Raw genomic sequence first — 14,853 nt, 5'->3', positions numbered from 1 at the left:
AAGGACTGATAGTTTTATCGATGTTAAAACCTCTAGATCACCTTTTTTGTCGGACTCAAGCATCTACGGATACTTCATTACTAGAATAACATTTGACATTATAGGATTTTCAATCAGAAAGTAAAGCTACCAAACCTGTTACATGATAATTGCAAGTCTTAAGACGTCTACATGTACATATACACCATGCAGTTACGTTATAGCCACATTCATCTGGCTTTTAATGAATACATCGTATCAGACACCACACCACACAATACAATTGAAGCAATCTGATCAAGTTGGTTATATACATTATATACATTAAATGGAAACCTTTTTTCACAATACCACAATACTTGGAACTAGTAGGCATTTCCAAAAGCAGTAAACAACATCTAATCAATTACCATAACTTATACAGTTACAAAAAGGCAAAGTAGACAAATGCCGTGGAACTCACCCTCTTCAATTCCTAAACAATTTAAATATATATGTGGAAATGTATATCGTATCATTATTACGTGGGTGTTTGTGTGTGTTGGGAAGAAAAGTAATCAATGGGCTGATGTGTTTATTTTGACCGTGTGACTGTCCCTATCCATCGCTAACTCCCTCAATGATTTTTCTTTTTAAAGAAACGACGCTCATATTGTCATTGAGCAGATGCTAGTCCTTTTCCGTACAGAGGATTCACAGCCGCCTCAGCGGGGCAGGCAGAGGCGGATTGCTGCCCGTACAAGGTATTTGTCGGAAGATGGGAGTCCATCTCGACGTCATTTGCATTCGCAACAGAGTAATTTGCTGCAGGATTATCATAGGACAAGCTTTGCCGTGCAGCAGTTGAATTATCATAGGACAGGCTTTGCTGTACAGTAGTAGGGTAATCATGGGACAGGCTTTGCTGTACAGCAGTTGGATTACCATAGGACAAGCTTTGCCGTGCAGCAGTGGGATTATCATAGGACAGGCTTTGCTGTACAGTAGTAGGGTTACCATGGGACAGGCTTTGCTGTACAGCAGTCGGGTTACCATGGGACAGACTGTGATGCACAGCTGTTGCCTGATACACTACATTTGCTGCTGCTATCCCGTAAGGCTTATGATCGTCACCAGACTCAATCTGGGAAGTCGAATCGTCTTCCTGAACCATTTCTGTAGAGTACCCTGTCGTCTCCTGTCCTGGGTTGCCGTCATCGTCATCATCGTCTGGCACGGGAGGCGGAGCAGCTGAAGCGTACTGGTGGTGTTGGGCCTCCTCATCTTCATCACTACAGGTGGATGTGTCATCGTTGCTGTAGATATGAATCTCTGCTTCTGCAGTTTGTGTCGTAACAGGTTCTGTCACGTACTGGGATTGAGTACCAGTAGCTTCTGTGGCTGACTGGGTTTCGTCGCACTGCAAACTTTGAGGAAAGTTAGTGATAGCTTCCTCCTCTACGTCTACCATGGCATTTACAGGGTTACGTACAGCCATGGCTTGCAGTCCGACCTGCATTGCTGCAGCAGCAGTGTTTCTGGCAGCACGTTGTTTCAGACAATAAAACACAGCAGCGAGCAACATTGCCATAAGGATGTTAGCCACGGTAATGGGAACAATGTAGGCGGCTTTTTGTCTCTGTGTATTGTTTGTGGCAGGAAAACAGAGGTTTTGATCGGACGATCCTGACGGAATCAAGGATTGGTTTTGAGGTGTTACACAAATGTTGGTGTTATTTTTCACCGGTACAGTTTGTAAGTTGGATGGGTGTTTCTTTTTGGTTTTAGGTTTCGGAATCATACATAAAATCACATCGTATTTGATCTGGATACTGCCTGTGTCCACTACACAAGTGTATACACCGGAGTCTTTAGCAGCGAAGTTGTCGACCGCAAATGGTTCTCTGTTAGATTTAACGGAAGTTCGTCCTGTGGGAGTGTTCCAGTAGAACGAATCAGCATCAGATATGGTGGAAGCCAACGGCAGGAAGATTGTATTTTTCTCAAATGTAGACAAAATTATGGGTAGAACATCCAAGTGCTCATAACGACTTTTGATGAAGTGTCCTTTTTGAACAAAGGAGTGATTATGTTCTGTATATATCCTGTATCTGACTAGTCTTATTCTTTGATGTATATATTTTATACTTGATATATGCGGAATCGCCGTAGAGTTAGAACGATCCTCATTGTCGGTTGGTTTCTCTAGACAACGCAAAGGGTTGCCCTGTAAATCGAAAGTAGTGAATGGATGTATTGGTTTTATATCATATATATACGTATGCATGTTTCTGATGTTGTTTTCTCTGAGTAAGACAGAATACAGATGCTTACTAGGGATCCATTTGATGGCCTGCTTCGGAAATACAGAAATGCGGTTTCCGGAAAGCTCCAGAAATTCTAGACTTTCCAGACCGCAAAAGGCGTTTTCTGACACAACTGAGATGAAGTTATTGGAAAGGATAAGGTCGGTCATCGTGGTGAGGGTAAAGAATGTGAAATCAGGAAGGGAAGTGATGTGATTTCTGTCAAGATCGAGAAAGGCTAGTTCGCGAAGGCCTTGAAATGTTTGGGATGATATTTTGTTCACCTTATTCTTGTCAATTAATAGGTATCGTACATGAGGGGTTTTGTTAAAAGAGCTGAGGTCGGTTATTTGATTATCTGACAGCCTAACAGTATGGGCGTCTGGTGTCATGGATTCTATGGGGACGCGGGTTAAGTTACGGCCTTTGAAGTTAAGCGATTTAAGTGATGTGGTTGTCCACAGCGTTAGGAAGATGAGGCAGGTCATCAATTTCATTTTGTATCCTGACAGTATTCTGCGTTGTGAGAAACGTCCTACAGAAACAACAATCAAACAAACATACAAACAAACAAATAAAGAAGCAAGGAAAGAAACAAATGAACAAACGTTAAGAAATATTGGATCAAGGAGCTACTTCTAGCCTTTGTGGGCTATGTCCGCTGGGATGATATTTAGCTCATTTTTCACTTTTTTCAGCAAATCAATAACTGTCACAAAGTGCCTCCCCCTCGGTATCCCACAACTTACATGCCATCAATATCAAATATTATGTATATATATCAATTCAACATCAGTTTCTACTTTTTTTGTAGATTTGATTAACTAGCTATAGAAAGGTATTCGTGAGATACCACCGCAAAAGCACCACCTACATCGGCTACATATAGCGTTGAGAAGCAGAACTCCAGTTAGAAGCTCTGACGAAGGTGTCTGTGAGACATCGAAACGTAATCAATGTAAGTAACTGTTGGTTGTGTAAAAAGAATTCTCTAATATCCTATATTCTACCAACCTGATGAAACTATTTTCGGATGTAATGTACTGGTTTTGCATTCATGTAAACTGCTTGCAACTATTCATTCATAGAAATCAACCACGCCAAATAGAGTAATATTCTGAATACAGTCTGTGGAAGGATCGGTGCCATGCTACTTCATTTGGGTCTCCCCGGTAGAAAAACGTGGACGCCGCACAAAAATGTGACCTAAAGAAGAAGGGTATTTCTTTAATAAACTATTAAATCGTTACAATATTGTGTAACGTTGCAACGTCAGATTTTAGCTAAATTTGGTCCCGACTGAGCGCTAGTTGTGTACGAGGAGCAGGCAACCATGATCGGAGGGAACCGGGTTCCTGTTGAATATGAGATGTTGCCTTGTTTTGCTTGGCGGTAATAAGCGGTTGTTATTGGTCGGGAATGGTGGTATGATTTCCAATAAGGATGTCACTGGTTGCCATGATTTTGTTGTGACATGTTCGGTTGCGCAGTTGTGCAATGTCTACAAGAGCTGCGTCCTTGCAGAATGCAAGAAAAGAAAATTGTCTGTGAAAGTAATTTCCAAGCAGAAGTCGGAGGGGGAGATCCTTACCTTGTTTTATACGCTTTCCCCACGGCCACGTGCGCTATAATCGACCAAAGTAAAGAAAAAGTACAAGTGCTAAATGTATGCTAGATGTGGTCCATTATGGAACGAATGTTTTTCTTTGAATCAAGTGTGTCAAATGTCAAAACTCTCTCCCTCTTTTTCGTTCTCATTCCCCTCTTTCCACTCCTAACTTTGTTCCCTCTTTCACCCAGACACTCACTTAATTTGCAAACATCAGGTAGTAGAGCAGAGTTCCATCCTTCCAGTAGGAGGTGTCTGATGGGTCGTTATTATGATATGTATTTTAAAAAAAGCCGAAACTACTACGAAAGACTGTAGTTCTGGGACTTTCAAGGCAGTGTTAGAGGAAATATTCCTTAAGGGTGTGTAGGCGCCCACCACACTTACTGATAAGGATAAGGGTGCACTATATAAAGTGCTTCGCTTGCTGCAATTTCTACTTTTTTTTCAGCACACCGATGATTCTAAGTATAGTGTCCCCTTCGGTATAACGCATGCAGCCAGATTTTACATACCATCAACATAAAATATTATGTATGTATATCAATTCCCTCCTTTTTTCTTGTAAATATGATAACCGAAAAAGGGTATCCTTAGTCGAAATGTACTCGTTTTGAATTAATGTAAAAAAAACTGGTAAATGATTTTCCATGTCTGTGGACGTATCGGTGCCATACTACTTCATATGAGTATCGCCAGTAGAACAAAAAAAACGCCGCACAAAAAATCTCTCTCACAGGTTCTAGTGGCCAAGATTTCCTAACCTAGAATGTTAAAGAGATAGAGCGTCATCAAGACATATGGCTACTCTTTAAAAGCATGAAGACATTATGTACCGTAGCAACCTACCTGACGCTGAATGCAAGATTTGGGAAAATTTGCTCCCGGACGAACACAAGGTGTGTGTGGCAGAGCGGGCAACCAAGATTGGATGGGACCAATTTCTGTTGAATATGAGATGTTGCATTGATATTGCTTGGCAGTAGGAAGTGGCTGTTATTGGTCGCGAATTGTCGCATGATTTCTAAAAAAACGTCACTGGTTGCCATGGTTTTGTTGTGACGTGTACGCATGTGCAGCTCTGTAATGGAAACGTGATACCATGATTTGCATTCGCAACAAAGTAATTTCTTGTATGATTACCATTGGACAGCTGTTGCCTGATACGCTAAGTTTGCTGCCGCTATCCCGTAAGGCTCAAGTTAGTCACCATACTCAGTATCAACAATATGGGGGGTAGAATGTTCCTCTTGTCCTATTTGTGGGTTGTCGTCTTAATCATCATATAGTCTGGTACGGGAAGCGGAGCAGCTGAAGTGTACTGGTGGTGTATTGCCTACGCATCGTCATCTCTATAGGTGTGTGTGTCATCGTTGTTGTAGATATGAATCTCTGCTTCTGCAGTATGTGTCGCACCTGATGTAACAGGTTCTGTACGGCCCTGGGAAGTACCAGTAGCTTCTGCGACTGTCTGGGCTTCATCACACTGCAAACTTTGAGGAAAGCTAGCATTTGTATTCGCTTCCTCCTCTGCGTCTACCATGGCATTTACAGGGTTACGTACAGTCATGGCTTGCAGTTCGATATGCACGGCCGCACCAGCTGTGTTTCTGGTAGCACCTTCTTTCATGCAACGAAAGACAGCAGTGAGCAACAGTCCTAGAAGGATGGCAGTAACGGTAATGGGGACAATGTGCATGGTGTTGTGTCCCTCTGTGTCCTTTGTTTCTGAAGTAATATGGCTAAGAACACAAATCTTCTGATCGGATGATCCTGACGGAGTCATGGAATGTTTTTTCGGTGTGACACAAATGTCGGTGTTATTTTTCACTGGTATATTTTCTGAGTTAGGTTGGTGGTTCTTTTCATTTTTGGGTTTCGGAATGATACATATCATCACATCGTATCTGTACTTGATACTAATAGTACGTTTATCTTTGTCCACTTCACAAGTGTAAATACCGGAGTCTTTATCAGTGAAGTTCTCGACCATAAACGGTTCTCTGGTAGATCTAACGGAAGTCCGTCCTGTTGGAGTATTCCAGTAGAAAGAATCAGAATTAGATATGAAAGAAGCCAACGGTAGAAGGATTGCACTATTCTCAAATGCAAAGAAAATTATGGGTAGAACACCCAAGTACTCATAACGACTTTTGATGAATATCCCCTTTTGAACAAAGGAGCGATTATGTTTTGTACAAATCCTGTACACTGCTAGTTTGAAACTCGATATATACGACATCGCTGTAGAATTAGAACGATCATCACTATCGGTTGGTTTCTCTGCACAACGCAAAGGGTTGCCCTGTAAATCGAAAGTAGCGAATGGATGTGTTGATTTTATATCATAGATAGATGTATGTTCCATGTTTCTGATGCTGTTTTTTCTGAGTAAGATGAAATGCAGATGCTTACTAGGGATCCATTCGATGGCCTGCTTCGGAAATACGGCAATGCGGTTTCCGGAAAGCTCCAGGAATTCTAGACTTGCCAGACCGCAAAAGGCTTTTTCTGACACGACAGAGATGAAGTTATTGCAAAGGATAAGATCAGTCATCATGGTGAGGGTAAAGAATGTGAAATCAGAGAGGAGAGCGATGTGATTTCTGTCAAGATCAAGATAGACTAGTTCGCGAAAACCTTGAAATGTCAGGGATGATATTTCGTTCACCTTATTTTGGTCAATAAAAAGGTATCGTACGTGAGGGGTTGTGTTAAAAGAGCTAAGGTCGGTTATATGGTTATCTGACAGCCTGACAGTATGTGCGTCTGGTGTTATAGAGTCTATGGGGACGTGTGCTAAGTTACGACCTTTGAAGTTAAGCGTTTTAAGTGATGTGGTCGTCCACAGCGTTAGGAAGATGAGGCAAGTCGCGAATTTCATTTCCTATCTTCGTGGCAAACCTGGTCTTGAGCACGGTGTCGTGAGAAACCTCCTACAGTAAGAAGAAAGAAAGAAAAAGAAACCATTCATTAACGACTATTGAAACAGAGTCAAAGTTTAGAACACGTCTGACCTATTGTTTTCCATGTACAATGGCCCAATGGGTAGATTGGTCACTTTGGTACTTTCCGGAGGTCGTGGTGATACCAATGACTTAGAAATGTTGAATGCTACTTTGTCTTATATGACCGCCACGTATCTAAACGTGTGTACCCTCTGAATACGCAGTACAGTACTGCCATGTCTACCATGGTGTTAAAGCAAGTGGCATTGAGAATTAATGAATTCGACTGAAAAAAGATTTGTCTTACCAGTATATTTTTGTTTTTCATTTCACTGATGAAAGACATTGGATGCTGCCTGAATTGTAGTATCCAGCATGCTAGCAGTAAAGATTGATTCAACTTGTATTATTCGATTTCCTTGATGACTAATTTGCACAAACGATTCGCTTGATGTGACGTCGTTGTCGACCATGACTAACCAGAAAATCTATTTTTCAGGGGCTCTTATTCTTGAAGTGACAAAGGGTACGTCTGCCTATGTTGGTCACAGACAAATTTGTTATGGTAGTGAGTTGAGTCGGCCCATCGGATTCTTAAAATAGAGTAGAAGTAGGTCACCTCACAGGATGGACAAGGCCAGACTAGACAGGGGATGGCGTGTGGTAAGGAGCTCTGCGAGACTAGTGACCATTCCTGACACGCAGGTCATGCATCTTTTGGAAACCTGTGCATGTTTTTTTCCTGCAACTTTGTCTGTTACAAGGAATCATGAATCAATGTTGGCGTTCAGGTAACTTTTCTATATATCTCATCTAAATAAATACACTGGTATTCCCGCCAAAGAAATAATTCTCGTTAAGTGGAGATGCCAGAAAGGTAGGCATAAATTGTTTTTCATAAAATAAAAATAGTGCAATCTTTTGAACATAGCTTGTGGTATTGTCGGTGCCATCTATCTTGACATGAATCGCGTCAGCAGAAAAACATGGATATCGCTCAAAACAAATTGTCTCCGAAGCTCTGGTGACCAAATATATCCTAACTAAAATAATCCTAGTTAAAACGTCACTAGAAAGTTACCAAGACATGAAAACCTCTCTATACAAGAGTATTGTGTAACGTAGTGACATACCTTAAGTGGCAAAACCAAATGTTGGGTAGATTCGGCCCGGGCTGAAGAAGTGGTGTCTGTGGCGCAGCAGGCAAACAAGTCTGGATAAGTTTCTGTTGTATATGAAATACTGCTTTAATATTGCTATACAGTACGTCACTGGTTGCCATGGTTTTCCTGTGACGCATACACATACGCAGCTGTGTCAAGGAAAAGTGCTGCATTCGACAGGTTTATGCAGGATAGTTATCTTTGCAGAGACAATTTCTCGCGTTATTAATTACGAAGCAAAGCTCACTCACTCATTCACAAACACACTAACTCAATCACTCATAAACACACGTACTCACTCACTCACTCATACACTCACTCACTCACTCACTCATTCACTCACTCACTCACTCACTCACTCACTCACAAACTCACTCACAAACTCACTCACAAACTCACTCACCCGCTAATGTACAAATTCATTTACTCACAACCCCTCACCCCTATTTACTCCTAAACGACCAATGTCTGTACACGTGACGTTTTCTATCCCTTTTCTGGAAGACATCCGAGCCCCGAGTCATTGTCAGGCTCGAAAGATTAAATCCGTTCACTTCCAATGAAAAACAGGCCCTGAAGCTACCAGACAAGACGAAGTTCCGTGGAAAGTGCTCTCTGCTTCCTCTCGGTGACATAGTTTTCATTTGCTGTGTTTTGGCCTGCGGCTGTAAGGCAGGTAAGCAAACATGATTTCAACTTTACCGAGAGTTACCGGAGGTTAACTTTACCATGGATCTTAGGTACTTATGTGTTAAAGGAACATTGACCAGCAAATTTCCGCCGCCACGCCCTAAACTTCTTTCCAATCTGATGTCGGTTCTTTTCAAGTCCTCTATGCCTCTATGCAGATCCTGCCCCATGTGTACATACATTCTACCACTCGTTGGCACCCAAGTCATAGTAGATTTTGCCCTGGTCCTAGATCCTGTACCCTGTGGTTTTGGGGGCTGGGGCCATGGCCCTAAATTTCTTTAAAATCTTAGTGAAAATCAACCTGGGACCCGTTGACAAAAAGACGTACGTCATCACCTGAAAACTCCAAGAGTTTCTACCGGTGTGACAGCGATCTCGCCCCCCCCCCCCGTGATCTCGCCCCCCCGGGAGGGGCGAGATCACTAGTGTTTTCGCCCCCCTTTAGCGTTTTCGCCCCCCCCCCCCTCACCCACCGTCCCCCTTAAGAACATTGCTTCTCGGAGGGTTCTCAAGAGGAACTGGCTACTACATATTAGGTGCGCTACCTGGTGCTATACTGCACCTGGGGAGTAACGTATATGGTGTGTTACCTGGCACATATATGGCACCTTTTTACCTGAAGATGTTATACCTCGAAAGTCGATACTATATGGTTCGATGCAAACAAGCCATTGAAATGAAAAAGACACTTTTTTGAGGAAAAACACAGAGCTATCACGAACGTATAAATCAACACCATCTACGGTACGGAATAAGTCAGCTGCATATTTTCAATTTGTCACAGTATTTTCTATCTTGTGCAGGAATCATTTCCAAAGCACTAACAAAAACACAAGTGAATAATAGTTTCTCATTATAAACACTAACTACGCGCAAGTTCATATACCTGTTGCGAAATGCTACAAAAACACTGGTAAAGTACCAGTCTTAAGAAACACGGGTAAAACACCTGATAGAGTTTCTAAATACTAGAAAAATATTGGAGGTGAAGATACCTATAGGCTAGGTGCATATAACAAAATGTGCGATATTCTAATGAATACCTTATCTACATAACTAATAAAGACATTTCATACTTTTTTGTGGTCAATTCATGGTAGACGCTTCATATTGGAGATATATACATGTACGTTGCTTGAGGACAGGTGAATACAATGAAATACATCTTATGTCGAGACTCAAGTATATGCAATAATGGGAATACAAGGACCCAACCCTCCTTGTCCGAAACAACTTGAACTGTCTTATCAACAGGTAATTACGTTACTATTAATACTCGTATGGAGTTATGTATCAGAGTTGTGTACTTATATCATTCTGAAACTGCATTTTGTGATTTATACCAATCCACTTCTAAAATGTTATGTAAACCCGTTTTTTTTTTGGGGGGGGGCGAAATCGCTAAAGGGGGGCGAGATAGGGGGGCGAGATCACTAGCCGGGGAGGGCGAGATCGCTAGCGATTTCGCCCCGGGGGGCGAGATCGCTGGTGATTTCACGGGGGGGGGGGGCGAGATCGCTGTCACACCGGTACTCGGCAGTCCACTGGGAAAAGGTTGTTTCTTTCCCTATAGGCATCGGGGCAAATGGGGCCGTATACTAACACTTCCTGATTCACGGCGATTGTCTTGTTTTTTTCAGGCTCAAGAATGGGCCTACGAGGACATGCAGAAGAAAACAAGTTCATCTCTGATGTATGGTGTCGAAAATTCAAATTTATCTGTTCCCAAAAAACACAAAATATTTTTTGAAACTTTGCGAGGTTTACTAAAGTTGTCTGAAGTTTTTTTTGCAATAGATTTAGTGGAATTAAAACTGGCAATGAATAGAATGCAATGGATGCTCAAGCAGTGATAGTATTGATGATCAATTATGTTCCACGGAACATGTGCATTAATTTTCAAAGAATGATAGTTTTATCCATGCAAGAGCCTGTAGATCGGCTTTGTCTCATCTGACTGAAGCATCTACCTACACTTAATTTCTAGCAAAGAATGTCACCTTTTCGGACAGGTGGTTGTGTACATGACAGACTCTGTCTCTGGTTAAAGATAAATGTAGGACACGCGGAAGAAATCTTGTACTTCTTTGCTGCGAGATGTCGATTGAATAATAATGATTAGTTACTGGAAAATTCAACCACCAGAACAAAATCAAAGAGAATTTGTGAAGTTTATTAGAGTTGTCTGAATTTTCACAATAGGTCGAGAAAACAATGCAACCGATTCCTCATCAGGAGTTTAGATGATCAGTCCACAAAACTTACATGTGCATAAATGTCAGAACTTGGATCCTTGCTGATCGCCGTTTTTTTCGGACTCAATAATCTACGAATACTTCATTAATAGAATACCATTTGACATTAAAGGGTTTTCAACCAGGAAGTAAAGCTACCAAACCTGTTACATGATAATTGCAAGTCTTATAACGTCTACATGTACATATACATTATGCAGTTACGTTATAGCCACGTTAATCTGGCTTTTAAATAATACACTAGCCATCACACGATGCAACTGCATCACTCTGATCAACTTGGTTATATATAATTACATACATTATATACATTAAATGGAAACATTCATTCACAATAACACAATACTTGCAACTAGTAGAAATTTCCAAAAGCAATAAACAACATCTAATCAATTGTCATTACTTATTCAGTAAGAAAAAGGCAAAGTAGACAAATGCCGTGGAACTCACTCTCTTCAATTCCTAAACAAATATATTTCTCTAATATAAATTGAAGATGTTTTTATACATGTACATTCTAAATGTGTTTATATATATATATATATATATATACATGTATATAGTATCATAATGTGTGTGTTTATGTACTTGTACCTGTGTGTGTTTGGAAGTCGTCAGAAAAGTAATCAATGGGCTGATAGTATTTATTTTAACCGTGTGACGGCCCCTATCCATAGCTAATTCCCTCAATGATTTTTTGTTTTAAAGAAACGACGCTCAGATTGTCAGTGACCAGATGCTGGTCCACTTCCGTACAGTGGATTCACATCCGCCTCAGCAAGGGGGGAGGCAGAGGCGGATTGCTGCCCGTACAAGGTATTTGTCGGAAGATGGGTGTCCGTTTCGACGTCATTTGCATTCGCAATCGAGTAATTTGTTGCAGGATTACGATGGTACAGGCTTTGCTGTACAGCAGTTGGATTATTATAGGTCAGGCTTTGCTGTACAACAGTTGGATTATTATAGGGCAGGCTTTCCTGTACAGCAGTAGCATTACCATGGGACAGGCTAATTTGATGTATAGCTGTTGCCTGATACACTGCATTTGCTGCTGCTGTCCCGTAAGGCTTAATGTGTTCGTCACCAGACTCCATCTGGGAAGTTGAATCGTCTTCTTGCACCATTTCTGTAGAGTACCCTGTCGTCTCCTGTCCTGGGTTGCTGCCATCATCGTCATAGTCAGGCACTGGAGGCGGAGCAGCTGAAGCGTACTGGTGGTGTGGAGTCTCCTCATCGTCATCACTATAGATGGATGTGTCATCGTTGCTGTAGATATGAATCTCTGCTTCTGCAGTTTGTGTCGTAACAGTTTCTGTCACGTAATGGGAAGTACCGGTAGCTTCTGTGGCTGACTGGGTTTCATCGCAGTGCGAACTTTGAGGAGGGTTAGTGTTTGTATTTGCTTCCTCTTCTTCATCGAACACGGTATCAACTGAGACACTTACTGCCATTGCTTGCAGTCCGACTTGCAATGCTGCACCAGCCGTGTTTCTGGCACCACGTTGTTTCTTCCACCAAAGGAAAACAACCAGAAACATTGCTGGAAGTATTATAGCAACGGTACCGGTAATGGGAACAATGTAGGCGGCTTTGGGTCCCTGTGTATCGTTTGTGTCAAGAACACAGAGGTTTTGATAGGATGATCCTGACGGAATCAAGGATTGGTTTTTGGATGTTACGCAAATGTTGGTGTTATTTTTCACTGGTACATTTTCCAAAATGAATTGGTCTTTGTTTTCTATTTTAGGTTTCGGAATGATACATATCATCACATCGTACTTAATCTTGACACTTCCTACGTCCACTACACAAGTGTATACACCGGAGTCTTTAGCAGCGAAGTTCTCGATCATAAACGATTCTCTCTTAGATTTAACGGACGTTCGTCCTGTGGGAGTGTTCCAGTAGAACAAATCAGCATCAGATATGGCGGAAGCCAACGGCAGGAAAATTGTATTATTCTCGAATGTAGACAAAATTATGGGTAAAACACCCAAGTACTCATAACGACTTTTGATGAAGTGCCCTTTTTCAACAAAGGAGTGATTTTGTTCTGTATATATCCCGTATCTAACTAGTTTTATTCTTAGGCCTTTACTTGATATATACGAAATCGCCGAAGAGTTAGAACCATCCTCATTGTCAGTTGGTTTCTCTACACAACGCAAAGGGTTTCCCTGTAAATCGATAGTAGTGAATGGATGTGTTGATTTTATATCATATATATATGCATGTTTTATTTGTCTGATGGTGTTTTCTCTGAGTAAGACAGAATACAGATGGTTACTAGGGATCAGTTTGATTGCCTGCTTCGGCAATACAGAAATTCGATTTCCGGAAAGCTCCAGAAATGCCAGATTTTTCAGACCACAAAAGGCTTTTTCTGACACGACAGAGATGAAGTTATTGGAAAGGATAAGATCAGTCATCATGGTGAGGGTAAAGAATGTGAAATCAGAGAGGAGAGCGATGTGATTTCTGTCAAGATCAAGATAGACTAGTTCGCGAAGACCTTGAAATGTCAGGGATGATATTGCGTTAACCTTATTTTTGTCAATGAAAAGGTACCGTACATGAGGGGTTGTGTTAAAAGAGCTAAGGTCGGTTATTTGGTTATCTGACAGCCTAACAGTATGTGCGTCTGGTGTCATGGAATCTATGGGGACGTGGGTTAAGTTACGGTCTTTGAAGTTAAGCGATTTAAGTGATGTGGTCGTCCACAGCGTCAGGAGGATGAGGCAGGTCATCGATTTCATTTCGTATCTTGGCAGCATTTCTCGTCGTGACAAACCTCCTACAGAAACAAGAAAAAGAGAAGGAAAGCACGCATTAAAGACTGTTGAATCAGATTGAAAGTTTAAAATACACCTGGCCCTTTCCATGTGCAATGAACTATTGGATAGATTGTTCGCTTTGGTACATTTCGGAGGTCGTGGTTATACCAAAGACTTTTAATAATGTTAAATTTCCTTTATTTTCTCTGCTGCTGTGATTGTAAAACTCTGTGTGTCTCTACTCAATATGAAAGGTGTGGCGCAGCAAGGTCTTTTTAGCCTAAAAGAATATCCTGCAGTTCAAAATCTCTTGGTATCCAAACACTTGGCTTTCTCACTTCATATGAACTAGGGAGGTACAGAGTACTCGCCGCCAAGCCTGAAGGGAGAGCCCGGAGAGTCGTTATATGTATTATTAATTGTATTTTTAAACATGAAAAAATCCTTACAATCGGATATACATTTTCGTAGTAAAACATTGCACTGAATATTGGAAGGGATTTCAGTCCATTGACATTAGCAATTCTGTGTCATGCTCTAGGAATAAGGGTCCATGCGTCTATACAGAGTTCTTAAATTGCTGGAATCCAGGATACAAACGTTCTGTCTTTGGTAAGCTAACCCTACAATTAGTGTGGCCTATTTCACAATTGTATGCAGTGTCTACTACCTTTTTTTTACAGCCATCATTGGACAAACCGTCACTGATGTGATCTCTTGGACATCGTCGACCATTACTGACCAGGAACAACTATTTTCAGCGACTCTTCTTCTAGTAGTGACAACTGACACATCTGCCCATGTTGGTTCTAGGCAAAGTTGCAATATAACGATACACGTTATCTCGGGATCTATTTGCATGTTTTCCTTGCAACCTTGTCAGTTAGAAGGAATTCTGACTACATATTGGCGTTCAGGCAACTATTTCATATGTCTTATCCAAATAAACAGTGCAACCTGATGAACATGGCTGTCGGTGCCATCTAACTTACAAGAATCGCGTCAGTAGAACGTCTTGAACATCCTGGTAGAAAATAAATTGTCTCAGAAGGGCCAAGGTTTGAGGTTAAAACATCACTAGAAAGTTATCAAGACATGAACACTTCTCTATACAAGCGTGCCGATATTGTGTAACGTGGCGACATAC

The 14,853-nt window shown here is 41.3% G+C and overlaps 1 protein-coding gene across 1 annotated transcript; it reads right to left on the bottom strand.

The window, feature by feature from the left end:
- Positions 1-634: 634 nt before the first annotated feature.
- Positions 635-1,456, bottom strand: LOC118422265 (sialidase-like). The gene has a single exon (XM_035829784.1). The coding sequence runs from the start codon at positions 1,454-1,456 to the stop codon at positions 635-637; it is 822 nt and encodes a 273-aa protein (XP_035685677.1).
- Positions 1,457-14,853: the final 13,397 nt, after the last annotated feature.

This window comes from Branchiostoma floridae, chromosome 9 (genome assembly GCF_000003815.2).
Source record: "Branchiostoma floridae strain S238N-H82 chromosome 9, Bfl_VNyyK, whole genome shotgun sequence".
Classification (NCBI taxonomy): domain Eukaryota; kingdom Metazoa; phylum Chordata; class Leptocardii; order Amphioxiformes; family Branchiostomatidae; genus Branchiostoma; species Branchiostoma floridae.
This window is presented reverse-complemented; position numbering and strand designations above follow the sequence as displayed.

Excerpts from the sequence above, each read along its gene's own strand:
- LOC118422265 (XM_035829784.1), bottom strand. The coding sequence starts at position 1,456 with ATGGCTGTACGTAACCCTGTAAATGCCATGGTAGACGTAGAGGAGGAA.